The sequence below is a fragment of the Alternaria arbusti genome (genome assembly GCF_024043155.1).
Source record: "Alternaria arbusti strain BMP 1465 chromosome Unknown scaffold_4, whole genome shotgun sequence".
NCBI classification, from domain to species: domain Eukaryota; kingdom Fungi; phylum Ascomycota; class Dothideomycetes; order Pleosporales; family Pleosporaceae; genus Alternaria; species Alternaria arbusti.
Genome location: NW_026249944.1, coordinates 177,780 through 190,595, shown reverse-complemented (window position 1 = coordinate 190,595; position 12,816 = coordinate 177,780). Strand labels below are relative to the sequence as shown.

The window sequence follows — 12,816 nt, the reverse complement described above, 5'->3', positions numbered from 1 at the left end:
AGGTATGGGCGCGGGCTTGGCGCAAGCGACCTTCAACAGCGACTATCCTTCACCCTTTCACTCCACCTCTCTCCATCAACAACACTGTCTCGCAACAACGCCGTCGCATTGTCAATAATCATTAATAATTCACAGTAGCCCTGTCGCTTCACGCTGCTATGTATTCTCTCGCTATAGACTACATAGCGGGCGCACAACCCGCCTCTCGCATCCAGCACACTCACAATCAAGACAGTTCGACTGGTTCGGTGGCAAACTCCGTATTTGAATTTGCTTCAAGCCGCAGAAGTTCTTTCGACTCCGTTACCTCAACCCTCTGTTTCGACAGTCAGCCATCACCCACATCGCGAAACCAGAAGGGAGCAGCATCACCCAAAATGACGACGTACTATCATTATGACTCTGACGGTACCGTCACGGCATCGAAGTTGCATCCCAAGGCTGCGATCTTTACGCCTGGTCACCCAGATGCGGAAGCGTATGAGCGGAATGGAGACGTCGTTGGAGCCTATCTTGCACGTCGTGACAAAGGCTACCCCGCACATGGCACCTCAGAAGCACAGCAGAGTTGCAGTTCTACTCTCTACCCGCTAGTAAAACCTTTCAACGGCAGTATAGATGGGCAGATGGCCAACCAAAGCTACCGGCCCAGCGATGGAGATGAACTATCAGAATATAACACCTCTCCCGTCGAGGCTTTCAGTACACTTGGGTGGGTAGGCTGGGCGGCGTATTCAGGTATGGAGTGCCCGTATCCGAATCCTGAGGACATACGCCACCTTCACACCCTGCAAAGTCTGCTGCCTTATCTCCAGCCTGAGCGGAAGATGAACGCGCTCAATGGGCCGGTATTGGACATTGTAGAACAGGATACCGGAGTCACGCTCGCTTACCAGGTGCCAAAGAAGATGCTTGTGCTGTTCCTGGGTCGTAAGGTGGTCAACAAGTTCATCCGCACAACACACCGCGAGGACGACGTGAACTGGAAGGGCGCACCGGTATGTCAAGAGATGGATCTACCTCGGGGAGTAGCTAGCAAGGCCGCTATGAAAGCCCTCATAGCTTGGATGCTGCGAGCTTGCAACTACCAGACGATGAGCTCGATGAAGCAGATCCGCGTTCCAAAGAACACGTTTGTCGCTTGCTCGTTGGCTCGCACGATGGAGCTCTTCGATCTCCACAAAGATGCTTCAAGGGTAGATCATTACATCGCCGAGTGCCATCTTGCTCCACCAATCTTTGCTGTAGAGTTGGAGACGCTATGGAACTGCCTCGGCAAGAACAGCCGGTACACCTACGCAGCGATCAAGGCTGTTGGGCAACGGCTCCGCGAGTTTGAGGCCGACAGCGAAGGTCGGGAGGTACCAGGAATTGATGAAGATATGCTGGCTATGTTGAAGGGGTATCCGAATCTTGAAGCGCGCGTACGCGATCCGGACGTGAATGAACAACACCGCCCAGTCTTTAACACGAATTGGATGAAACGGATAGGCGATAAGAACGACCATAGCCGGGAGGGATGTGGAAAGCAGTCGAAGAAGAAGTCCTTTAAGCCAGCTGCAAGGCGCTTACAGGAACACCAGCCAACAGCAGAACCGGCTGTGGAGCCACAGCTATCGGCTAGTCCAGAAAGCATGGTTCGCAAGTTCGCAGTCTTGCGAATCATGGCGGAAGATACGAAAGCAGCGAGCAGCGACGCACAAAGCAGCGCCGAGCCGGATGAAAATTTCAAGAAGCCCTAATGGCAGACAGAAGGGCTGTCGCAGGACGATAGCAGTCACATGCACGACAATGCGGTGTTAAGAACCGCTGAGCTCTTGCGATGCCGAAGCCATGAGCGACGGGGTTATTAGCTTACGTACTGAGTAGCGGAGCATGATTGGAGACGTGTTGGTCTGTTCTGGACTGGGTTTTCCTTTGTACACCTTGCATAGCGTGGCGTTTGAAAGGCAGAGATGACTTGTGGTTCGTCGCATTGGATGACTATCGCCGACGAACTACGCAAAGCTTAGGAAGGCACAGCGACGAGAATATACTAAATTAACGGCACTGTATCGAACTGGAATATACACGGCGTGTACGCCGAATGAATTGAAATAGAAGTATTTACACAAGAATCGTCTCTATCAGACCCTGACATCGTCTCCCATCCGTAGTATTATTGCTTAATCGTCCTCTGCGTCTTCGATGCACTCAACGCTTAAAAGTAGCGTCCAAGCGCGCGACGGAACTTGGAAGAGCTGTTGATGCACTGAGAGTACCAGTCATTGCTCTTCACACATGTAGCAGGAGCCTCGCACTCAGTAGGGCCAGTGAAACCCTGACCACCGCACTGAGCGTAGAGCTTGGCAGCGCCAGCAGAGGATCCAGATCCGGTGGGAGCAGCAGGTGCTGGCGCAGCAGCCGCGGTGGTGGTAGCGGCCGGCTTGGGCTTGGTAACGCTGCTAGCTGATGTAGGCTTGGAAACGATGGACTTGGAGACGCTGGTAGCGGCATCAGAGTCCACCACCTTTTCGGCGGCAGGGGCAGATGAAGACGGAGCACCGAGGTTTGCGGGACCAGCATTGGCCTTGACGTAGGCGGCGACCTTGCTGGCTTCCATGGGCTCGGGAACGTCAATCTTTCCGAGCTTCGCAATGAAGCCGGAGGATGAGCCTGGGGAGAGCTCGCCGCTGGAAGAGTCGACGCTGTTCTCAAGACACGCGCGGCCGAAGACGGATGAGCAGGCATCGCCACCCTTGCTAACAAAACTGGTAACACCGGCAGCGTGCTCGGTGTTGGGCTGGTCAACGGCAACAAAAGCGTTACCCTCAACAAGCGCACTGACGCCGTCATAAGCATCAAAGGCATGGCCCTTCATGTTCTCGAAGTAGTTGTTGACGGCGTGGAAGTAGCTGTTGACACCGTCCTGACCAAGCTTGGGAGCGCGGCCGGAAACGTCGTGGAAGTAGTTCTTGTCAAGTGTAAACTTCTCAGTCTTTCCAATCATCATCATCGTCCAGTAGTGGTTGTCGTTGCAGGTAGCAGAAGTGGTAGTGACACCATCGAATTCGTTGTTGGAAAGGGTAGCCTCGGAGCCGTCGTAGTGGCTGACGACGAACATGCGACCGACGAGGGAGAACTTGCAGTGGTCTACCCAGATCTTGGTGTTTCCTCCCTGCATGTCGAGAGCATCGCCACCCCATACGACGCCGGGGTTGATGGTGGTGAATTCAACGCCCTGGATGATGACATTGCTGGCATCCTTGGCGATGGAGAGACCTCTGCCCTTGATCACACCCTTTCCGCCAACACCAAGAATGGACTTGTTCGATCCGACCTTCAAGGCTGTTTCGGCGCCTGCGTCGTAGGTGATGGAGCTGACGGGCGTCATATCCGAGCCACCGCAGGAGAGGTCGCCCAAGTAGTACTGTCCGCCGCCGCTCTTAGCTGAGCAAGTGGTCTTGTCGCAACCAGGACCAGAAGTGGTCTTGCCAGTGAAGTCAAACTGCTGAGTGAGAAGAATGACGCGCTCGGTGTCGTCAGACAGGTACTTCTCCAGCTCCTCGTTTGACGTTGGGGTGACAGCAGCAGCCTTTCCTCCACCAGTCGCGCCAGCACCATAGCCATAAGCTGTACCGATGACCGATTGAGCGGACGAGGTGGCAGCTGCTGCCAGGAGTGCGATAATCTCGAAACGCATGTTGTAGTCTTGTTAAAGGGGTTTGGAAGAGGCAAATGTAGTATGGGCGAGAAGGTAAAGAACGTCACTCAGACCAGCCGAAGATTCCGCTCAAGATATTCAACGAGAGAAAATGAGAGGATATCCGAAAGGCAGTTGAGAGAATGAGTGTAATGGATGACAACGGTTCACATCACGAGCAGCCCAAATCCTAATATACCTACCACTCTGTAACCGCATACACCTGCTTCGTATTCATATTGGTTACGATCCTTCCCGTAACGGCCATGTTGCCAAATGCGTAATGGCATGAACCAATGTCAAGGGCGTCACGATGCTAGTGCCCGTCTGGCAGCGGCTTTGTTTCAATCGTCTTGCCACGCGTGCGCCAAGCCGGACATTGTTTCCATCAGCGCGCTTCCCAGTGCCAGATCAAGCGTTCGCAGGACGTTGCGGAAGGATGCGTTGGGTCGCGAACGATGAGTCGTTGGTGGAAACAGCGGAGATGTGGGAAGGATGAAACATCAGATAGGGTCTCGCGTAGCTAGCGTACCACGTGACTCTCGCGGGCCAGCTCCAGGGCTGTCCATTCCCACGCAACCGGTAAACACGCATAAGCAAAATGTGTAAAGTAAACTTCGCGGTCGTGTTCGGATTAGCTTACTGACGTTCGCGCAGTGTAGCGAACAAGTATGATTATGGCGCGGACGAAGTTGACCCGCTCAGGTTGCCTGGGTGTGGCGCGCGCCACAACACCCCCTCCTGCAATTTACACGTCTCCACCCCTCCACGCATTTGAGGTGACTGAAGGATGAGCTTTCTTCCTGTATAGTAATCATATTCGCCCCTTGCCTTTGCTCGAGAATCACCGAGGTATACTGCATGATTGCGTCGCCATTGCGCAGAGTGGCACACACTTGTCCTCCACACGCGCGCTACGTTGGAGAAAACATTCACAACCCGTGACATCACAGCAGCGCATGGCGTTATCATGGCAAAGATTCAACGCCGGTGGTACTTGCGTCAATACAGATTCACTGGAAAAGCCACGCTATCGATGGCGATTGTCACGCACGACGATGTCGATGGAATGGCTACGCAAGCGCGTTGTCTGAGTTGGCTGTGTCGTAGCTTTGCCAGAACATCGCTGGAGGAGGACCGCCAGCAACACCGCGCCTCATCTATTTGAGAGCTTACATCTTCAGCCAAAGATTTCGCGCATTCCATCTTGCTCAGCAATACAGTAACTTTACTCACTCGTCAACATGTCACAAAATCACTCACCTCCCAGTGGGCACGACTCGCTTTCTGCTACGGCTCGCGCCCGCCACAGGTACCTCATTCGCCTCTCCATGTTCCCATCCATTTCCGAACTAGAGACGTCCGTACATCAACCAAGCGCTCTAGCGCCCGATGTAGCGCAAGCACCAATAGATCGGCATAGTCTGCGCTCGAGGATATACTACGGCACACAAGAGCTGCGGCCAAATGTGCCAGTAAATCCCCAGCCCACTGCTGAAGATGTAGCACGCCGATCAAGGAAATCTGGAGTTCGGTTTGGTACACACGACACACCCATAAGCGATGCATCAGGAAGACGCCAATCTAAGATCGGAGACATGGAAGACATCACCTTCGGCCTCGATGCTGCGCTGACGTCAAGGAGCAACGACGTTGGCCAGGTCCGTAGGCCACATAAGCCCCTTCAAGGTATCGATAAATTTGGCCAGGTATTTACTTACTCACAGTGTGATGAACAAGCTATGAACGCCAACGAGACGCAGAACGGGACCACAGAGGGGTCGAAATTGCCGGACGCGTCACGCACAAGGCCGAAGACCTGGCATGATGAAGAACGAGGTTTAGGTGAGAGCTTTGAGATGGTACAGAATGAGGACGAATTGACTGAAGACTTTGAAGAGGTCGACCGAGACATTCCGACGGCCTTCAATGGCAAGGTGCCACGTTGACACTAGCAGCATGAAGAGAAGCTGTTCTGAGTAATTGTGGGTTGATGGAAAGACTCTGTTGTCAATGTGATTGATCGGTATGACAGGATGATTGCTGAAGTGATTACTGGAAGAGTCGCTAGGTGCTACAACTGATGGCCTTCTACGGCGCTGACTTCCAATCTTATGACGTGACTTCTATTAGCTTCAAGACCTGCGCACATTCTCGAACACCATCTTTCATCAGTGACCAAAATCACCAGAGCAACAGGCGGCGAACACAGCGCACAACAACACCGTTCATTCACTCACACAATACTCACATACGGCGTGCACATCCGTCTACCTCGCCGCCGGGGAACCTCATTTCTCTTTCGTACTCCACACTCTAACGAACCACCTCCTGCAAGCAAGTCAAAACACCAATTACCCTTACACTGTGAAACCACTGCATTTGGCTCCCCCTCAACCCACGCACCCTAGACATCCTTCCAACCTCTAAAAATGACACAGCCAGACCCAAACTGGAACCCGCCTCGCGGACCCAGAAACCGATATCCACACCGACGAGGCCACGTCCAAGTATCAAGTGATCCAAACCCCGCCCCGCAACCGCAAAGTCAGCATATTGGTTCGACTCGGAATTCGCAGCGGAATAGTGATCCTTTCCAATATGATACGCAGACAATGCCATACTGGGACGACGCAAGTGGCGCAATCCACAACATCTCCAATGCAACACCGCGAAATCTAGATGCAGCATACGCGAAGGGCTTTGATGTTGAGACTGGAGCTACGCAGGGCCAGCAACAGCAACAGCAGGATCAAGTTGCGGGTCTTCAAACTTATGGTCAACATCAGTGGCATAATCCGTATGCCGAGATTGTTGGCGGTGGACCGTATGCACAAGGTCAAGTAACGCCTTCAGCATCTACGCCACCGAAGAACACATCTAGGACCGCTGGCAAAGACAACAAGGGCAATAGAAGGGATTTCACCCCCTACTTCGACGCCGCAGACCCGCGGAACCACACCGACCTGAGGAGTCCAGATAAATACAACTTCCTCGGAACGAAAGATGTGAATCAGAAGATGCGCCAGGACACCACCGATGCGATCAAGCTAGCAACAGAGAAGCGTGGAAAGATCAAGGCAGATCAGCCATTACAATCGCTACCTGAACATGAGCCAAAGACGGCAGTAAAGAGGAAGAGCGCGCCTCTTCCGCCAATTCTGCCTAGATTCAACTTCGAGAACCCGGCAATATCGCCGAAGCTGGCGAAGTCTAGAACAGCTTCGTTTAGGAAGAGCGCAGAAATCCCAATCCAATACACGACCCCTCTTTCCGCGATCAACGAAGCACCGTCTCCGCTCACCAAATCAAGCAAGCGCCGAAGTGTCGACCGCACACCCACGCTCGACCGCGTCCTCGCCCTCCGCGCAGAAGAACAAGCGAAAGCGCTCGCGAAACTCGAGGGCGATGTGCTAGAAGACAAGGTTGTTGACGACGGCGAACAACATATTCCCCGCGAGTTGGTCAAGCGGATAAGCGACTCGAAAAGCCAGCGTATCCCCAGAGTAACCTCCCGGGAAGAGAAGCGTCATGCGTCCGAGTTTATTCCGGGTATGGAGGTAGCGGGACTGGATGAGCGGGAGGAGGTTTGTATGATGGACGATCCGGCTGTGCAGATGAAGAAGGAGGAGGTGGAGGATGGTGCGGGTAGTAGTGTGTATAGCAGTGAGAATCGTGTTCAGGAAGATGAGATCGAGCAGTTAACAAAGGCGATAGCGGGGTTGAGGCCGTTCCAAGATCTGCCGCTTCCGTCGTCGTCGCCGAAGAAGAAGGCTTTTGAGCGGATGAGCGCTGTGCCGGTGGGTTTGGACGTGGGGAGAATTGGAAGGGGAAAAGGGAGGTTGGAGGATACGGCTGGATTGAAGCTAAAGCCGGAGGAACTAGGTGGACGGACCCAAGTTGAGGCGGAAGCGGAGCTTCTAACGGTACTCAATGCGACGGATGAAGGGACTGGTGAGGGTAGCGCGGGCGTGGGAACGTCGCAGGAGAACTCATCAGCGGAGTCTTTTGCGACGGTTTCTTCGGATGATTACGAACAGATTCGGGCGGAGGATGAGCTGGCGTCGGAGCAGAATGGCGTGAAGAGGCGGTGGTACAAGGGTTTTCGGAAGGTTTGAGTGTTGACGCGTGGGGTCGTAGGGGTCTATGAGACAACTATGTTAATTATTTCGTTGAGTTGAAATATGAGCCTAGTTTTATACGATGTCTTGTATGTTGTTGGAATGTAGTTACCGAAGTGCGTGCGTACATTCAGAGGAAGCCTTTTTGTTGCCCAAGCGATGCGCAAAGTGTCTCCGTAGGTGTTCCTCGGCAGTCCCAAGTGCTGGCTATTCCAAGTTTGCGTCGCCCTCATAGCGCCTTTCTCGGAGTAAGGATATAAGGTCCATTTGCGCAGGCTCTGATGCTGAACTTTTCCACTCAGCCTTGCCCCCCATCTAGATTTAAGTGTGGCTTGGCGTCCCTGAGATAGTCCTCGTACCCTATGTGCTGTCGTCAGTATAACTTCGCGAGTGGGATAGCCACAGATACGTACAATTCCTCATACGCTCCACAGCACTTTCAATATCTGCATCATGTTTGATAGAGGAATCAAGGGCTATAGCTGCAGCGATGTACCGACGTGGCTTTCGCCACGAAGGGCCCTGTGATTCTTCTCTATCGTGGACAGGAAGGGGCAGCAATCCGGTAATGAAGTGCTGCCATGCAGTGAGCCATCTAGACCGGGTCACTGGCATCATCCGGTGCTCGAAGAAGTCTGGATCAAAGTCGAAAATGTCTTTTCCCTTAGGCCGATGAATATTGGCAATGTCCAGGAGATGCATCGCTAGCCTTGCTAAGTTGTTGCGATACATGACCATGTGGTAAATGCGGTCGATGTTTTCCTCCGTTGGCAGAACTTCGCCGAGAATAAATCCAATGATACGCATGTGGAATGCGTTGTTAGGCCCCTTACTATCCTTTCCTGGGAAGCCGTTTATGTATATTTTGCACTCTCGTAAAACTATGCTCGTTCTCATTTTGATGGCCCTAGCATGGTGGAGAGGGGTAGATTTCTCCTGTGTGTCGGTTTCTTCATCGTCGTAGGGGTCGATAGGATACGTAGTAGCCGAATTAGCAGATGCTTGAAGAATCACATCCGTGCCCACTGCAACGTTCTCACTGGGAGTTTGAGAGTCCATGACAGGGTGAGTGGCGATGCAAGATAAAAGAGAAAGAGACATGTTAGTATCGAGAGGCACATTCTGTACTTGTAGACCGCTGCCGAAGCCCATACGTTGGTAGCGATAGTGCGATAAGTGGAGAATATCGGTCTGAACCATGATGAATATGTAGCAGCATAACGTACCAAGAAGATATTTTATGCAGTTCAGTGTGCGCTACATACAACCAAAAGATACTGTATGCGGGTAGTATAGCTACTAAATGCAGCTCAGTATGAACCAGTTTCTTCGCCTCCGGGACTTAGATATGGCGTGTCAGATTATGTGAACTGTCGACAGTCCAGCTTTGCAGGTCTGCCATGCTGACAGCGCGACCATGGCGACTGAACAAAGTGTTCATTGGTAGAGATGTCCTGCGCGCGTTACTCGCATGTTGAGGGAAGGCTGGAGGCGCGCCCGCTAAGGCCGAGGTCAACTCCGCTTGGCCTGTGCTTCTTTCCCCGCAAAGCAGCGCTCCTCGAACAGCAACTCCACGACTGAGAGCAAGCGAGTCATCAAGATGCGCGTCCCGAAGCTTGCCCTTATACCGCGAGCTTCTAGCTTGACGTTCGCAATTGAGAAATACCCAGATCGCTGACACCAGCCCTATTGTCTTCCACGCACCGCACCCATCAAGAGACCCCCACGATGTCGCTGTCGCACACGATGAACTTCTCGATCCCCAATGATCTGAAGCAATACCTCGCCGATCTCGACAAGTTCATCGATGAGAAGATCACCCCGCTCCAACACAAAGACGACAACAACCGCTTCTTCGACCACCGCCGCGAGCACGCTCGAACGGATTGGGACAATGGCGGCCTGCCGCGCAAGGAATGGGAGGAGCTATTGGCAGAGTCCAGGCGACTGGCGGATGAAGCCGGCTTCTACAGACTGTCGCTGCCAAAGCAATACGGCGGTCAGAACAGTGCCGATGGACGAGGGAGCAACCTCTGGATGGCCGTCATCCGAGAGCATCTCGCCGCGAAGGGGCTGGGCCTGTTTAACGACTTGCAGACAGAGCATTCGATGGTAGGCAACTTCCCCGACGTCATCATGCTCATGAACTTTGGCAATGATCAGCAGAAGAAGGAGTTCATACCGCTGCGGCTGCAGGGCAAGTTCAGGATGACGTTCGGCTTGACGGAGCCCGGTCATGGCTCGGATGCGACACACATGGCGACAAAGGGGCGGCCGGAGACGAGAGATGGTGTGAAGGGATGGGTGTTGAATGGATACAAGCGGTGGCAGACTGGTATGCACCACGCTACACACTGCTCGGTGTTTGCGAGGACGTCTGGAAAGGACGGGGAGATCAAGGGCATCTCGTGCTTCGTCGTACCGGTAGAGACACCAGGCCTCAAGGCAGAGTCGTATGAGTGGTACGTCGTCTGCTCCACAGCGCTGGAGCTTACATGCTAACAACGCCCAGGACACTGAACATGCCCACCGACCACGCCACCGTCTCCATCAAAGACGTCTGGGTCCCCGAGACCGCCTTACTAGGCCCCATCCACAACGGCCTCGGCGTCGCCCAAGCCTTCGTCCACGAGAACCGCATCCGCCAAGCCGCATCCTCGCTCGGCGCCGCCGTATACTGCGTCCAACAATCCGTCGAATACGCGAACCAACGCGCGCCCTTCGGAACCCCTCTCTCGCACAACCAAGGCATCCAGTTCCCGCTCGTCGAACTCGCCACGCAGTGCGAGATGCTGCGACAGCTGATCCGGAAGACGGCGCTGGAGATGGATTCTATGCCGCACGGTGAGATTGAGAAGAAGATTGGCGATAAGGTGTCCATGTGTAATTACTACGCGAATAGGCTGTGTACGCAGGCCGCGGACCGCGCGATCCAGGTCCATGGCGGGAATGGGTACTCGAGGCATTATCCGTTTGAGCATATCTGGAGACACCATCGCCGGTACAGGATTACTGAGGGGAGTGAAGAGATCCAGATGCGGAAGGTTGCTGCGTATTTGTTTGGCTTTGGTGGGAGGAAGAGTTTGGTAGACGCTACGAAGGCGGAGTCGAAGTTGTAGACCCTCTTGGGGGGGACTTGGAGGCAGCTTCAGTCATAGTAACGTACGAAGCCATTTGTTGAAACCGGGCATTGCGTCTTTCTCTGTGATTACGGGTAGTAATACCACGATTAGGAGAAACCATATACAGAAGGCTGCGACCCAGAGCAAGGTCAATCGCAATGTGGCGCTTGTTGGTGGTGCCGGGAGCGGTTTTGTTTGTTGTTCTTTCGTTACTGGAGTAGCTGCTCGTAATTGAGGCACTGATGGGAGTGGTTTGGAGTGACTGTGTAAGTTGAGGGGTTTTGGTGCTGCGACGCGTTTGATGGTTCGGATGGTGTTTCCGGTACTGAGAGTCTTCGGTGGCACGGGCGGACCTTGATCCTGGAGACGTGGTTTTCGATTCCGTACGTACTGATCACTGGGTCCATTTTCAGACATTTTTGGCTTTGAAGGATGAGAGCATTATCAGAGAGCATGTTCCCGGTGCTTGATGCTAAGCTCCAGGGCTGAGGACATCTGGACATGCGCGATGCTACACCTAATGCGGTTAGTCGATGATGTAAGAGCCAAGTCGAGACAATGGCGAATCTCTTCCCGCTTCGTTTCTTTCTCATCTCAAATTGCGTCACACAATTTAGAGGCCGTCATTCTCATCGCGCGTTCTCACTGCCGCGCGTATCTCAAACGCTAATATCACAAATGTTGCAAAACATATTGGAACCAGCTAAGAGACTAACACCGATGCAATTCAAAACACAAAACTACTGGCGAGTCCTAAACATGTGGTTTGCCCATTATACCAAAACTCTGCATCAACGTCTACCAAGCGACTTCGGAAGCGGCGTATCAGCTCCAGCTCTCGGAGGCTCAGGAGATTGGACTGGAACATCTTGAAGGACCCCTACGCCTGTGCCATCCCACAATCCCGCTTGCATCATCTCGATACCAAGAGCTTTCGCGCTGGTTCCATGATGAAAACCCGCCTGCTCTTTGTTAGACATCGAAAGCGGACCTTGATGATGACCTCGCAATAACCGATCAGCACGTTCTTCCTCCTTCCGCACCTGTTCCGCCCGCTCCCACTGGCATCGTGCCATGAACTGATCATGATCCTCCAGTCTCCACATCTTCCTTTGCACCTCCTCCGTAACCCTTGCCTTCAAGGTCTCGTAATCGTCTTGGTCAAGCATCCACCTTATCTCCTCCGCGAGAGGATGCGACTTATCTTGCACTTCTGTCAATATAAACCAGACTATTACATCCCCGAAAACGGTGTCGCGAAGACTACCATGGTAGCCATCCCATATCAGCTCAACATGCTCGTCGGTCATGTACCAAGCTTCGTTGCCTATCCACTCGCCTATAATTACATCTTCGATCCGATCGGCGTCTGCGTGCAGCCCGAACACACGGCAGGCTCGAATCGTCTCGATACCGGCGGCCAGACTGGGTGGTATGCGCAGCTCACCTGTGGGCCGCACGCTAGCTGCTTTACACGCGCGACGCATATATCGCATGACTCTTGCGACTCCAGATTTCTCAGCTTCTTTCACGGGTATCTTCAACAGATCCGGGCACCCGTCCCTGTCTGGTATAAAGCGATCGAGAACGGAGACGCCACAGAAATGCCATAACATGCGAAGCGGAACGTTGCGGACGAATGTTTTCTTGGTGTCGGCATTCACGATGTCGACTGTGAAGCCGGACTTCAATGCGATGAGTGTTCTGTTGTCTGTACGTTGCATCGTGTCAAAGAGTCTTCCAGTGTGCCCTTCGAGCGGCGCCAGCCTCTTCCAGGTCTTTTTGAGTTTCCGTCGGATCACTGGAGATGGTTTCTCTGTTTCTGAAAGAGCGGTCTCGTCCATGTTCGCAGCGCTCATCTCTGTGGATACTGAATTCATCTCGTCGTGTT

The 12,816-nt window shown here is 53.2% G+C and overlaps 6 protein-coding genes across 6 annotated transcripts; 4 read left to right on the top strand and 2 right to left on the bottom strand.

Annotated features, from left to right (window-relative positions):
• Positions 1-377: 377 nt before the first annotated feature.
• On the top strand, positions 378-1,742 carry J4E86_003691 (uncharacterized protein; the record flags this gene model as incomplete). The annotated part of the gene is made up of 1 exon (XM_051444243.1): positions 378-1,742. One exon carries the CDS (start codon positions 378-380, stop codon positions 1,740-1,742), a length of 1,365 nt encoding a protein of 454 aa, XP_051303868.1.
• A 458-nt stretch (positions 1,743-2,200) lies between these two features.
• On the bottom strand, positions 2,201-3,682 carry J4E86_003690 (uncharacterized protein; the record flags this gene model as incomplete). The annotated part of the gene is made up of 1 exon (XM_051444242.1): positions 2,201-3,682. One exon carries the CDS (start codon positions 3,680-3,682, stop codon positions 2,201-2,203), a length of 1,482 nt encoding a protein of 493 aa, XP_051303867.1.
• A 1,244-nt stretch (positions 3,683-4,926) lies between these two features.
• Positions 4,927-5,631, top strand: J4E86_003689 (uncharacterized protein; the record flags this gene model as incomplete). Its single annotated transcript, XM_051444241.1, has 2 exons — positions 4,927-5,343; positions 5,410-5,631. 2 exons carry the CDS (start codon positions 4,927-4,929, stop codon positions 5,629-5,631), a joined length of 639 nt encoding a protein of 212 aa, XP_051303866.1.
• Positions 5,632-6,297: 666 nt separating this feature from the next.
• Positions 6,298-7,800, top strand: J4E86_003688 (uncharacterized protein; the record flags this gene model as incomplete). Its single annotated transcript, XM_051444240.1, has 1 exon — positions 6,298-7,800. The coding sequence occupies one exon, from the start codon at positions 6,298-6,300 to the stop codon at positions 7,798-7,800; it is 1,503 nt and encodes a 500-aa protein (XP_051303865.1).
• A 1,731-nt stretch (positions 7,801-9,531) lies between these two features.
• On the top strand, positions 9,532-10,922 carry J4E86_003687 (uncharacterized protein; the record flags this gene model as incomplete). The annotated part of the gene is made up of 2 exons (XM_051444239.1): positions 9,532-10,265; positions 10,316-10,922. The coding sequence occupies 2 exons, from the start codon at positions 9,532-9,534 to the stop codon at positions 10,920-10,922; spliced, it is 1,341 nt and encodes a 446-aa protein (XP_051303864.1).
• A 916-nt stretch (positions 10,923-11,838) lies between these two features.
• J4E86_003686 (uncharacterized protein) lies at positions 11,839-12,769 on the bottom strand (the record flags this gene model as incomplete). The annotated part of the gene is made up of 2 exons (XM_051444238.1): positions 11,839-11,887; positions 11,940-12,769. The coding sequence occupies 2 exons, from the start codon at positions 12,767-12,769 to the stop codon at positions 11,839-11,841; spliced, it is 879 nt and encodes a 292-aa protein (XP_051303863.1).
• Positions 12,770-12,816: the final 47 nt, after the last annotated feature.